General features: G+C 38.3%; 1 protein-coding gene across 1 annotated transcript in view; it reads left to right on the top strand.

Annotated features, from left to right (window-relative positions):
* The window catches only part of SNX6 (sorting nexin 6), a 55,288-nt gene extending 42,431 nt beyond the window's left edge, over positions 1 to 12,857 (top strand). Inside the window, exons 12-14 of the mRNA XM_007464809.1 lie at positions 6,947 to 7,106; positions 7,223 to 7,308; positions 12,172 to 12,857. Of these exons, the coding sequence (XP_007464871.1) occupies positions 6,947 to 7,106; positions 7,223 to 7,308; positions 12,172 to 12,225 (300 nt within the window). The 3' untranslated portion in view covers positions 12,226 to 12,857. The remainder of the gene's footprint in view (positions 1 to 6,946; positions 7,107 to 7,222; positions 7,309 to 12,171) is intronic.
* Positions 12,858 to 13,819: the final 962 nt, after the last annotated feature.

Genomic DNA, 13,819 nt, shown 5'->3' with positions numbered 1-13,819 from the left:
CCAGGGCTCGAACCCATGTCCCCTGCATTGGCAGGCAGATTCTGAACCACTGCACCACCAGGGAAGCCCCAGCTCCCTTGTCTTGTTCCTGATCTTAGTGGAAATGGTTTCAGTTTTTCACCATTGAGAATGATGTTGGCTGTGGCTTTGTCACATATGGCCTTTATTATGTTGAGGTAGGTTCCCTCTATGCCCACTTTCTGGAGAGTTTTTATCATAAATGAGTATTGAAATTTGTTGAAAGCTTTTTCTGCATCTGTTAAGATTATCATATGGTTTTTATCCTTTAATTTGTTACTATGGTGTATAACATTGATTTGCATATGTTGAAGAATCCTTGCATTGCTGGGATAAACCCCACTTGATCATGGTGTATGATCCTTTTAATGTGCTGTTGGATTCTGTTTGCTAGTATTTTGTTGAGGATTTTTGCATCTGTGTTCCTCAGTAACATTGGCCTGTAGGTTTTTTTGTGACATCTTTGGTTTTTGTATCAGGGTGTTGGTGACCTCGTAGAATGAGTTTGGGAGTGTTCCTCCTTCTGCTGTATTCTGGAAGAGTTTGAGAAGGATAGGTGTTAGCTCTTCTCTAAATATTCGATAGAATTCACCTGTGAAGCCATCTGGTCCTGGGCTTTTGTTTGGTGGAAGATTTTTAATCAGTTTCAGTTTCAGTGCTTGTGATTGTTCTGTTCATATTTTCTATTTCTTCCTGGTTCAGTCTTGGAAGCTTGTACTTTTCTAAGAATTTGTCCATTTCTTCCAGGTTGTCTATTTTATTGGCATACAGTTGCTTGTAGTAGTCTCTCATGATCCTTTGTATTTCTGCAGTGTCAGTTGTTACTTCTCCTTTTTCATTTCTCACTCTGTTGATTTGAGTCTTCCTTTTTTTCTTGATGAGTCTGGCTAATGGTTTATCAATTTTGTTTATCTTCTCAAAGAACCAGCTTTTAGTTTTATTGATCTTTGCTATTGTTTCCTTCATTTCTTTTTCATTTATTTCTTATCTAATCTTTATGAATTCTTTCCTTCTGCTAACTTCGGGGTTTTTTTGTTCTTCTTTTCTCTAATTGCTTTAAGTGTAAGTTTAGGTTGTTTATTTGAGATTTTTCTTGTTTCTTGAGGTAGGATTGTATTGCTATAAATTTCCCTCTTAGAACTGCTTTTGCTGCATCCCATAGGTTTGGGGTCATCATGTTTTCATTGTCATTTGTTTCTAGGTATTTTTTGATTTCCTGTTTGATTTCATCAGTGATTTCTTGGTAATAGCATATTGTTTAGCTTCCATGTGTTTGTATTTTTTACAGTTTTTTTCCTGTAATTGAAATCTAGTCTCATAGTGTTGTGGTCAGAAAAGATACTGATACAATTTCAATTTTCTTTTAGCTGTTTTTCTTTTTCGATTTTCTTAAATTTACCGAGGCTTACCAAGGCTTGATTTTATGGAATAATTTTACGGCCCCAGAAATCCTGTGTTCCATCTATTCACTCGCCTTCCTCCTAACCCCTGTTGATTTTTTAGTTGCCTTCATAGTTTTGCCTTTTCCAAAATGTCATATAGTTGGGTCTTTTCATAATGGCTTCTTCACTTAGTAATGTGCATTTAAGTTTCCTCTATGTCTTTTCATGGCTTGATAGCTCATTTCTCTTTAGCACTTAATAACATTCTGTTGCCTTGATATATCAAGTTTATTTATCCACTGACCTACTGAAGGACATCTTCGTTGCTTCTGAGTTTTGGCAATTATCAGTACAGCTGCCGTAAACATCCATGTGCAGGTTTTTGTGTGAGCATAAGTTTTCAACTCCTTTGAGTAATAAATAGCAAGGAGCACAATCACTAGATCATATGATAAGAGTATGTTTAGTTCTAACTGTCTTCCAGAGTGCCTATATCATTGCATTCTCACCACCAATGAATGAGAGTTCCTGTTGCTTAACATCCTCACCAGCATTTGGTATTGTCAGAATTGTAGATTTTGGCCATTCTAACAAGGTGTGTAGAGGTATGTCATTTTAATTTGCATTTCTGTGATGACATTTGATGTGAAGCATCTTTTCACAAGCTGTATTATATGCCACCTCTGTGTCTTCTTTGGTGAGGTGTCTGTCTTGAAAAAAAAGGTCTCTGGGGCTTCCCTGGTGGCGCAGTGGTTGAGAGTCTGCCTGCTGATGCAGGGGACATGGGTTCGTGTCCCGGTCCGGGAAGATCCCACACGCCACGGAGCAGCTGGGCCCGTGAGCCATGGCCGCTGAGCCTGCGCATCCGGAGCCTGTGCTCTGCAACGGGAGAGGCCACGACAGTGAGAGGCCCGTGTACCGCAAAAAAAAAAAAAAAAAAAAAGGTCTTTGGCCGATTCTTTACTTTGGTGGTTAAGTTTTAAGAGTTCTTTGTGTATTTTGGATAGCAGTCCTTTTTATCAAATATCTTGTAAAAAAGTTTTCTTGGTCTGGTGGCTTGTCTTCTTGACACACTTTTGCTGAGCAGACATTTTTTATTTTATTTTCTTCTTTTAATTTTATTTATTTATTTATTTTTGGCTGCGTTGGGTCTTTGTTGCTGCGCGCAGGCTTTCTCTAGTTGTGGCAAGCGGAGGGATATTCTTTTTTTTTTTTTTTTTGCGGTACGCAGGCCTCTCACTGCCATGGCCTCTCCCATTGCGGAGCAGACCCCAGACGCGCAGGCCCAGCGGCCATGGCTCACGAGCCCAGCTGCTCCACGGCATGTGGGATCCTTCCAGACCAGGGCACGAACCCACGTCCCCTGCATCGGCAGGCAGACTCTCAACCACTGCACCACCAGGGAAGCCCCAGGGGGCTACTCTTTGTTGCAGTGCGCGGGCTTCTCATTGTGGTGGCTTCTCTTGTTGCAGAGCACGAGCTCTAAGTGCGCGGGCTTCAGTAGTTGCAGCACACAGACTCAGTAGTTGCAGCACACAGGCCCTAGAGCGCGCAGGCTTCAGTAGCTGTGGCACATGGGCTCAGTAGTTGTGACACACGGGCTCTAGGGCGCGTGGGCTTTCCGTAGTTATGGCATGCAGGCTCAGTAGTTGTGGCTCACGGGCTGTAGAGCGCAGGCTCAGTAGTTGTGGCACACAGGTTTAGTTGCTCTGTAGCCTGTGGGATCTTCCCAGACCAGGCTTGAACCCGTGTCCCCTGCCTTGGCAGGCGGATTCTTAACCACTGTGCCACCAGGGAAGTCCCAGCAATTTTTAATTTTAAAGAAGTCCAACTTACCAATTAATTCTTTCTTGGATCATCCCTTTGGTGTTGTATCTAAAAAGTCATCACCACGCCTAAGGTCATACGGATTTTCTCCTGTGTTTTGCATTTTACATTTAGGTCTATGAGCCATTGAGTTAATTTTCATGAAGGGTGTAAGGGCTGTGTATAAATTCGTTTCTTTGCCTGTGGATATCCAGTTTTCCCAGCAGCATTTGTTGAAAAGATTATCTTTTCTCCATTGTGTTGCTTTTGCTCCTCTGTCAAAAGATCAGTTGGCTCTATTTGTGTGAGTCTAGTGCTGGGCTCTCTGTTCTGTTGTATTGATCTGTTTGTCTGTTCTTTGACCAGTACCACACTGTCTAGATTACTGTAGCTTTATAGAAAGGTTTAAAGTAGGTAGTGTCAGTCCTCTGACTTTGTTCTTCTCCGTCACTGTTGTGTTACTCTGTGTCTTTTGCATTTCCACACAAACTTTAGAATCAGTTGGTTGATGTCTACAAAATAACTTGCCAGGATTTTGATTGGGATTATGTTGAATCCGTAGATCAATTTGGAAAGAACTGATTTTGACAATATTGAGTCCCCCTCCCTATCCATGAACATGGAATATCTCTCCATTTATTTAGTTCTTTGATTTCTTTTATCAGAGTTTTGTAGTTTTCCTCAAAAGTTGTACATGCTTTGTTAGATTAATACCTAAGTATTTCATTCTCTGGAGTGCTAATTAATGTAAATGGTATTGTGTTTTTAATTTCAAATTTCACTTGTTCATTGCTGGTATACAAGAAAGCAATCTACTTTTGTATACTGATGTTCTTTCGTAAAACTTTATTATACTTATTTATTAATTCCAGGAGTTTTTCTATATAAACAGTCTTGTTATCTGGCATCTGTAAACAAAAGACAGTTTTGTTTCTTCCTTTCCAATCTGTATACTTTTTATTTCTTTTTCTTATTGCATTAACTAGGACCTACAGTACAGTATTGAGAAAGAGTGGTGAGATGGGACATCCATTTGTTGTTCCTGATATTAGTGGGAAAGCTTCTAGTTTTTCACTATTAAGTATGATGTTAGCTGTAGGTTTTTTGTAGATGTTCTTTATCAAGTTGAGGGTGTTACTTCTATTCCTATTTTGCTGACGAAACAGTCAACTGATTTTTGACAGAGTGCTAGGACAATATAGTGAGGAAAATAATAGACTTGCAACAAAAGGTACTGGGACAACTGAATGGTCACGTGAAACAGAATAAAGTTGGACCTTCTTCACACCATGGATAGAAAATTTACTCAAAATGGATCAAAGATCTAAATGTAAGAGCTAAAACTATAACATTTTTAGAAGAAAACATAAACATAAATCTTCTTGATTGCCTTAATTAGGCATTGATTTCTTAGCTATAACCAGAAGCACACCAACCAAATAAAAATAATAAATTGGACTTTATTAAAATTTTAAAAACTTTTGTTTAAAGTTTTTTGTATCAAAAACACTATTGAGGGCTTCCCTGGTGATGCAGTGGTTGAGAGTCTGCCTGCCGATGCAGGGGACACAGGTTCGTGCCCCAGTCCAGGCAGATCCCACATGCCGCGGAGCAGCTGGGCCCATGAGCCATGGCTGCTGAGCCTGCGCGTCCGGAGCCTGTGCTCCGCAACGGGAGAGACCACAGCAGTGAGAGGCCCGCGTACCGCAAAAAAAAAAAAAAAAAAAAAAAACACTGTCGAGAAAAATGAAAAAACTCACAGACCAGGAGAAAATATCGGGTTGACCAGAAAGTTCATTCCGGCTTTTGCATAAGATGTTACAAACAAACTTTCTGACCAACCCAATATTTGGAAATCATGTAAGTCCCTAATAAGCGAATGGTATTCAGAATATATAAAGAACTCTTATAACAGTAAAAAGACAAAGAGTCCAATTAAAAAGTGGGCAAAAGACAAAGAAGATATACAAATGGCCAATAAATACGTAAAAGGATGCTCAACATCTTTAGCCCTCAGGGAAATGCACATTAAAACCACAGTGCTATATCACTTCACACCTAGTAGGTGGCTGTAATCAAAAAGACATAACAGGAAAAAAAATAAAAATAAAAAAAAAATAAAAAAAAAAAAAGACATAACAGGGCTTCCCTGGTGGCGCAGTGGTTGAGAGTCCGCCTGCCGATGCAGGAGACACAGGTTCGTCCCCCCGTCGGGGAGGATCCCACATGCCGCGGAGCAGCTGGGCCCGTGAGCCATGGCCGCTGAGCCTGTGCGTCGGAAGCCTGTGCGTCGGGAGCCTGTGCCCCACAACGGGAGAGGCCACAACAGTGAGAGGCCCGCGTAACGCAAAAAAAAAAAAAAAAAAGACAACAGTATTGACAAGGATGTGGAGAAATTGGACCCCTCATGTAGTTTTGGTGGGAAAATGTAAAATGGTGCGGTCACTTTGGAAATAGTCTGGCAGTTTCTCAAAAGATTCAACATAGAGTTACAAGGTGACCCAGTAATTCCACTCCTGAGTAATGAGATATGAAAGAGAAATGAAACGTGAAAACATGTCCACACAAAAACTTGTACACACGTGTTCATAACAGCATTATTATGAAATAGCCAAAAAGTGGAAACAAACCAAATGTCTGTCAGCTAACGAATGGATAAATCAACGTGGTATGTCCATACAATGAAATATGATTTAGCAATAAAAGGAATGAAGTACTGATTCATGGTATAAAACGGATGAACTTGAAACTTTATGCTAAGTGAAAAAGCCAGAATTGGGAATTCCCTGGCGATCCGGTGTTTAGGACTGTACACTTTCACTGCTGAGAGCCCAGGTTCTATCCCTGGTCAGGGAACTAAGATCCCGCAAGCCACAGCACAGCCAAAAAGGAAAAAAAAAAAAAAAAGCCAGATACAAAAGGCCACATATTATATGATTCCTTTTTAAAATATTTTATTTATTTATTTGGTTGCGAAGGGTCTTAGTTGCGGCAGGCGGGAGCCTTAGCTGTGGCATGCACGTGGGATCTAGTTCCCTGACCAGGGATCGAACCCGGGCCCCCTGCATTGGGAGCGTGGAGTCTTATCCACTGCGCCACCAGGGAAGTCCCTGATTCCTTTTTTAATGAAATGTCCAAAATAGGCAAATCTGTAGAGACAGAAAGCAGATTAATGGTTGTCCATGGCTGGAGTTGGGGGGTGTGGAAGGAAATGGAGAGTGACTGCTAAAGGACCTGGTTTCTTTTTGGGTGACGAAAATGTTCTAAAATTGAGGCTAGTGATGGTTACACAACTCTATGAGCATACTACAAACCGTTGAATCATGCACTTATATGAGTGAGTTAGGGACTCCCCTGGTGTCACAGTGGTTAAGACTCAGAGCTCCCAATGCAGGGGGCCCAGGTTCGATCCCTGGTCAGGGAACTAGATCCCACATGCATGCCACAACTAAGAGTTCACATTGCCACAACTAAGGAGCTGGTGAGCCGCAACTAAGGAGCCCGCCTGCTGCAACTAAGATCTGGCACAACCAAATAAATATATAAATTTTAAAAATAAATAAATGAGTGAGTTATGTGGTGATTTGAATTATATCTCAATAAAGCTGTTACCAAAAAAATTTAGAAGAATGACATGTGGCATTCACTGTGTGTTAGCTCTGGTGATGGGGGTGGCAGTGGCTGAGGGCAGCTACTAGAAACATGCAGCATATATTATTGTGAAGCATTCTGTTTTATAGGATCTCCTGTATCGAAGATCTAGGTCACTAGTGGATTATGAAAATGCTAATAAAGCACTGGATAAAGCAAGAGCAAAAAATAAAGATGTTCTGCAGGCTGAAACATCCCAACAGTTATGTTGTCAGAAATTTGAAAAAATATCTGAATCTGCAAAACAAGGTACTCTTATATTAACCTTTAATCATAAGGTATGTTTTGCCTATTATATAAATAGTTAATCCTAATTTGTTTTGCCTATTATATAAATAGTTAATCCTAATTTGTTTTGTTCACAGAGCTTATAGATTTTAAGACAAGAAGAGTTGCTGCATTCAGAAAAAATTTAGTGGAACTGGCAGAGTTAGAACTGAAGCATGCAAAGGTAGTATCATATTAAAGATTTAATAATTTAAGTGACATAATTTACAGATGAGTCAGTTATGAAACTTTATACTAATTTTAAAAACAGAGAATCTTAGAATTGAGAGGGATTTTAAAGGTTATTTTAAAGGTTATCTAACTTAAACAAGAAAAATATCTATAATGTCTCTAATGGTCAGCTTTGCAAGACTGTAGTACCTAATATGGAAAAACAGTATCATTTTTTGACTAGTTGTTAAAAAAAAAGTCGTACTTAATAAAAACATCACTTAAAATTTTATTTAACATTTGCCATCTTCAAAGGGACTGAAAATTTTAAATGTGTTCAAAATTCCCCAAACTATAAATATTAAAGAAATTTTTTAAAACTTTTATGTTATTTCGTGATAAATTTATACCATTTATGAGTATAAAGTTATTAAAGCTTAAAACTACACTGAGATTTTTGGTATACTCTATAATGAGCACGAATTTACTTCTGTGTAACTTTGACATAAGTTTAATTCCTCTTTCACAGTTTACCCTTCAGATATTTAAATCCTTCATATTCTCTATATATCTTATCTTCTCCATGCCAGACATCCTTTGGCTAAATATTTTTCATCCCATACACCTCAACAAGATTTTTATTGTATTATTGCCCTACTGTCATTGCTCTTTTAAAATATTATACCTGAAAATGGAAACACATTTACATACATAGAATGATTATTGTTCACATTTCTTCTTACAGCATGTTTTTTATTTTTTATTGAAGTATAGTTGATTTACAATGTGTTGGTTTCGGGTGTACAGCAAAGTGATTCAGTTATACGTATATATGTATATATTCTTTTTCAGATTCTTTTCCCATAGATAGGTTATTACAGAATATTGAGTATAGTTCCCTGTGCTATACAGTAGTTCCATGTTGTTTATTTGGTTTATATATAGTAGTGTGTATGTTACTCCCAAATTCCTAATTTATCCCTCCTCTCCAAGCATGTTTTATATGTATAAGATACGTTTTTTTTTAACTGCCATATCGCACCAGCTTGATTTGGCTATAATCACACTTTTTTTCTCTCTTTCTAAGTCACTTCTTGAACCTCCGCCCTGTGGTTGTGTGTTTAATTTTTTTAGTAATTATTTTCATTTTTGTGGTAAAAAACACATAACATAAAGTTTACCATCTTAACCATTTTTAAGTGTACAGTTAAGTAGTATTAAGTATATTCGTGTTGTTGTACAGTGGCTCTCTAGAACTTTTTCATTTATTGAGCACTTATTTTAAAAATGTAATTGCAGGCCACGTTTATGTCTGTTAAATTTAAGCTTGCTCGTCTTAGCCCAGCGCATTGAGATCTTTTGGAAACTTGGGTTTGATCATATAGTATTTGACTATTATACTAGTTTATCCTGTCAAGTGATGGACGTTTGTAATTTGTATGAACTCCCATTTATGTCTTCATCTAAGTTTTGATTTAAAAGGTTGATCAGGATTAAAGGAATCACTGTTTGTTAACCTACCTTTTGAAAGTAAGTGGCACCAAAAAAAATTTAGTTCCTTTCTTTCTATACTAATTGATATTAACTTATTAATTAATATTCTTTAGTTTGGATAGTTAGGAATTCATTTATACTATTGTCAACCATTATTTTTCCCATTTTATCTATAAAGGACATAAGGAGTATCAAGTTACTCATTAAAATCAAGATGTATGTTGTCTGATTTGCTGGGCTAATAACCCTGTCAGAAGAAAATGTATGGACCTCCCTGGTGGTCCAGTGGTTAAGACTGCATTTTCCCTGCAGGAGGCGTGGGTTCGATCCCTGGTCGGGGAACTAAGGTCCCGCGTGCCATGCATTGTGGCCCCAAAAAAAGAAAATGTTTTGATAAGCCTGGCATAATTTATTCTTATTGAGCCTGTGTTTTCCAGTGTTCACTGTTTTTGTTCTTTTTAAAGAGGTTATAAACTATCAAGGATTTTGTTATAGATTAAGGAGGGGTTGACAAACTACAACCTATTTTGAACAGCCTGTGAGCCAGGAATGGCATTCATATTTTTAAATGATTATAAAAAGATCAAAAGAATAATATTTCATGACATGTGATAATTGTATGAAACTCAAATTTAACCTATTAAGGTTTATTAGAATACAGCCAAGCATATTCGCTTAAGCTTATTCACTTATGCTTTGTCTATGACTGCTTTCATACTACTACAGCAAAGTTGAGTAGTTGAAACAGAGACCAAATGTCTCTCAAAGTCTAAAATGTTTACTATTTAATAACCCTTTACAAAAATTTTGCTGACCCTGCTTTAGATTAATGTCAGCCTCTGGTTTCCAGATTCTGTACTTTTTCAAATTCTTCCTGAAATGTGTTCTCTGTGTTCAAATTTCTGATAGCTCTTCTAGTCCAGTTGTTCTTAACTGGTGGTGATTTTGCCCCCCAGGAGACATTTAGCAATTTCCGGAGACATATGTGGTTGTCGCATCTGGGGGTGGGGGGGGGTCACTGCTGGTGGGTAGTGGGTAGAGGCCAGAAGTGCTGCTCAGCATCCTACGATATACGGACAGCCCCCACGAGGAAGGATCACACAGCCCAAATGTCGGGAGTGCTGAGGTTGGGCAACTCTACTCTGTTGTCTGAGCTTTCTTAATGACTTTGTAAATCTGAACAAAGTCCCATTTTGGTCCCAGGATCCACATAAATTATTCCAAAAAGAGTAGATAATAGTTAAATGTACAACAAGATGCTTTGAAACTACTTTGAATTTTATTTATTGTAACTGGTATATATGTCTTTGCCACATAATTGAAATCTAGTTAACTAGGTAGTTAGGTCACTTTTGTGTCCTTGAAAATAGATTCTTTATTAAGGAAGTAAAAAATTTGTGATATGGGCAGTTAAAAAAAAAAAAAGTGATGAGCCAACTGTGAGGGTGTGATGTGAGTCCCTGTGTACCCCGTTGTAGCTGCAGAGTTAGGTCCACCTTTGACAGGGGCAGTTTGGCAGGTGTCAGCCTGCAGAATGTGCATCCTGTGACTCAGCGGTCCCACTTGAGGAATATACCTGTAAGAAGTATATCTAAGAAGGTAATTTCATAACTATAGACCGGCTGAAAGTCATTTGTCACAGTTCTGTTCTTATACTGGCCAAAAATTGACAGTAACTTGAACACCTGAAAATGTTTAATGTTTATTTTTCACTTAATTTTAGATTTTCAGGAACATTGCAAGGAAAGTACAAAGAATTCCTGGATACTCTTCACCCAGATTCCCCAAATGTGCATATTATCGCATCTGCTTTGTCCTTTTCCCTCCCTTCTTCCCCGTTTCTCTTTACACACACACACACTCACACTCTCACACACACCCCTATACACACCTGTTTTTGTCTTAAACCATATGAATAAACTGCAGATATGATGCTTCTTCCCTCTTATACATTTAAGTGTGAATTTCCTAAAATCAAGTAATTAAATACTCAGTACAGTTATAAAGTTGAGGAAATTAATATCAACATAATTCTGTTATCTAATCCAGAGGCCTTTATTCACATTTCCCCAGTTGTCCCAATAATGTCCTTAATGGCAAAAGGAAATTCAAGAGAATGTGTTGCATTCAGTGCACGTGTCTTCTTAGACTTCTGTAATCTGGAAAAATTGCTGAATCTTTGTATTTCATAACATTGGACACTGTTAAAGCACAGGCCTATAGAATGCCCCTCACTTTAGGTTTGTCTAATTAGTGGGTTTAGGTTGTGCACTTTGGACAGGAATTCCACCCAGAAGTGATGTCAGATCTTCTTGGTGCATGACACAGGAGGGGGCACATGCTGTTGATCAGTTGCCTTACTGGCAATGTACAACTTTGATCATTTGCTTAAAGTGATATCTGCAGGCTTCACAGTGGCAAAGTTGATATTTTATACTTTGGATTAAGAAGTATTCTGGGGGGAGGTACCCGAGACTGTTAAATACCCCATCACTTAACCAGCACCGACCAATAAAACTTTGTGCCACGGTGGGAATATTCTGTAATCTGTAATCAGGAAGTCTGGGTTCTGTCCAGTGTGGTTGGCACTAGTCATGTGTGGCTATTGAAGACTTCAAATGTGGGTAATGCAACTGAGGAACTGAGTTTTTATTTAATTTTAATTAACAGAAATTTTAATTATGCAGCTGCACATAGCTGATGGCTACAGTATTGGCATTTTAGTCCCATACTGCTTTTGGCATCCATTCATGATTTTTGCTTGAGTCAGTTATGATGATGATGATCGCCAAATGGTCATTTTCTAATTCCATCATTCTTTATACACTTTAGTTGACTTTCTACTCTGAGGAGGTTTTCCTTCATTCCTGTTTATATATTAATGTAACCTAAATATACTTAAATTTGCCTTTATATGTCTCTAAATGTGGGTGCCAGTTCACATGTTTTACAAATGGACATTTAGGTATGAATTTTATAGAATACTTCTGTATGTAATCTTACTATTTTTATAAAAAGTGCTATAAATCTAATGCTATATTTTAATGGCTAAAGGAATGTGATAAGAACCTGTCTTACAATCAGAACATACTCAGTGGTTTAATCTGCATACAAAGGGCATATTTTATAACCCTCACTAGAGCATGCCAAATATTAATATTGGTCTAGACGGAAATTTACTGAACTATCTGGTATGTGGAAAATATTGTGCATGGAACAAATTCTGTAATTTTACGTCTTTAAACCTTTACTTGTATATAATAAATGACTTTTCAAAATTCTGATATCTTAAATGTAAAGTTACATGATTTCTAATACTGTATATTTTCAGTAAGAGTCTTTCACACTGTTTGAACTTCATTTATTTTCCCTCCCTTTTTAGGGTAACCTACAGTTGCTGCAGAACTGCCTGGCAGTGTTAAATGGAGACACATAAGCCACTCTCTGCCTTCCAGTTAAAAAGGGCTGCCTTCCATCAGATTTTATTTTTTTTCTTAATGATGCTAGACATTTACTGCTTACTGGAAACAAAAGAAACAGCTGACAAAGTGCATCTACTCTCCCTTTTTCTGAGAAACAATGGCGCGGTGCCGCCCTCGGGTGCTGTGGGCTGCATGATGGGACCTGCGCGCCTGCGCCGCAGACAGTTGATGATCATCGCGCCCTCCTCCTCTTCAGAAGCCCAAAGTACTGCCTTTTTTAAAGTAGCCTCTAGAACTGTGCTTATTTTATGAATAGTATTCCTTATGGCTGCTAATCTTATTTACTTTTAAGTAATTTCTGAAGTTTAACCCTTTCAAAATACATTGTGTAAACAAGATAAGGATTGCCGTTACCTTTTTTTGAATTTTGTTTTAAAAAAACATTGTACACCACCTTAGTTCTTGTATCCTGGTAAAGCATCTTAATGAGACTTATTTTTAATTAATGAACGTTTCTTAGAAGTTTTGGGACAGACTTTACGTAATCTTTATAAGTATGATTTCTGAAGAAAAGCAAATGCATTAGTATGTTTGCCTTAAACTTGTAGACTAAACGAACTATTGTCAAATAAACAGTGATAACAGTAATAGTTTTTAACTCTGGTCACTCTAAAATTTGGAGTAGCTATAATCTACTCCTATATTATGCTTTTACAGTGCAGGTCTTAGTTTTTCTTTTTTCTTATTTCTTTTAAAATGGCATATCGAACCAAGTTCACCACTTTATAGAAGAATGAACTGCTTCTCTGTGTGCTTTTAGCACTTCATGTAAGATGGAATTGGGCAGACAGGTTAGAGACAGCTGTTTCTAAAACAGGAACAGAAAGTATGGTCTGTTGTGCTTTCCAGGATTCCACCCCTAGTTCAGCTAATTAACTGTGCAACATACACCAGTGTATAGACTGGTATGTAAAGAGAAAGAGGCGTGCTATAGGGAGCAGCACTTGTCAGTGGGGGAGAAGTTGGAATATTTGGAATAAAAGTTGCAGTACAAAAAGGATACTGTCAGTAGCTACATTACAGATATTATTGGCCTTTCTAATGTGAACGAACATTGTTATTTCTAGTTTAAAATTAGATTGCGTGGTTGGATTTTTCCACACTCTCTAAGTTGTTTCCCATGTGGAAACCACAGGCATCTGAGTTGGTCACCCTTCCACCGCGTTCCTAGTTGGTTTTCCCAAACCGTTTTTAAGAACACCTACCTGGTTCTCAGGACTAGTGGCCATGATTCCAGCCTTTTCTGCTGCATGTCTCTTTCCTCACTGGTGTGCTGGGTCAGTGTTTCTCTCTTATTGACGTTCCTCAGTGCGTTTGAACTGTTGATGTTTGTGTTGTCCGAGAGATTGTTTTGTCCTCCATGTCCCCTTCACTGGTGAGAATATGCCCCTGCGATGCCCACCAGTGGGTGAATGTGGGGTGGAGGGCCGTAGCTTCTGGATTCGGGAGCAGTGCCTTCAGTGGCTGCCCTTGTGGCCTCAGACCACAAGGTTTACTCGACCTGTCTGCCTATTTCTCTACCATAAAAGACAGTTATTGACCTACCTC

The sequence above is a fragment of the Lipotes vexillifer genome, unplaced genomic scaffold (genome assembly GCF_000442215.2).
Source record: "Lipotes vexillifer unplaced genomic scaffold, Lipotes_vexillifer_v1.1 scaffold324, whole genome shotgun sequence".
In the NCBI taxonomy this organism is placed as follows: Eukaryota; Metazoa; Chordata; class Mammalia; order Artiodactyla; family Lipotidae; genus Lipotes; species Lipotes vexillifer.
Note: the sequence above shows the minus strand (reverse complement) of the source record. Positions and strands in the feature narration are given on the sequence as shown.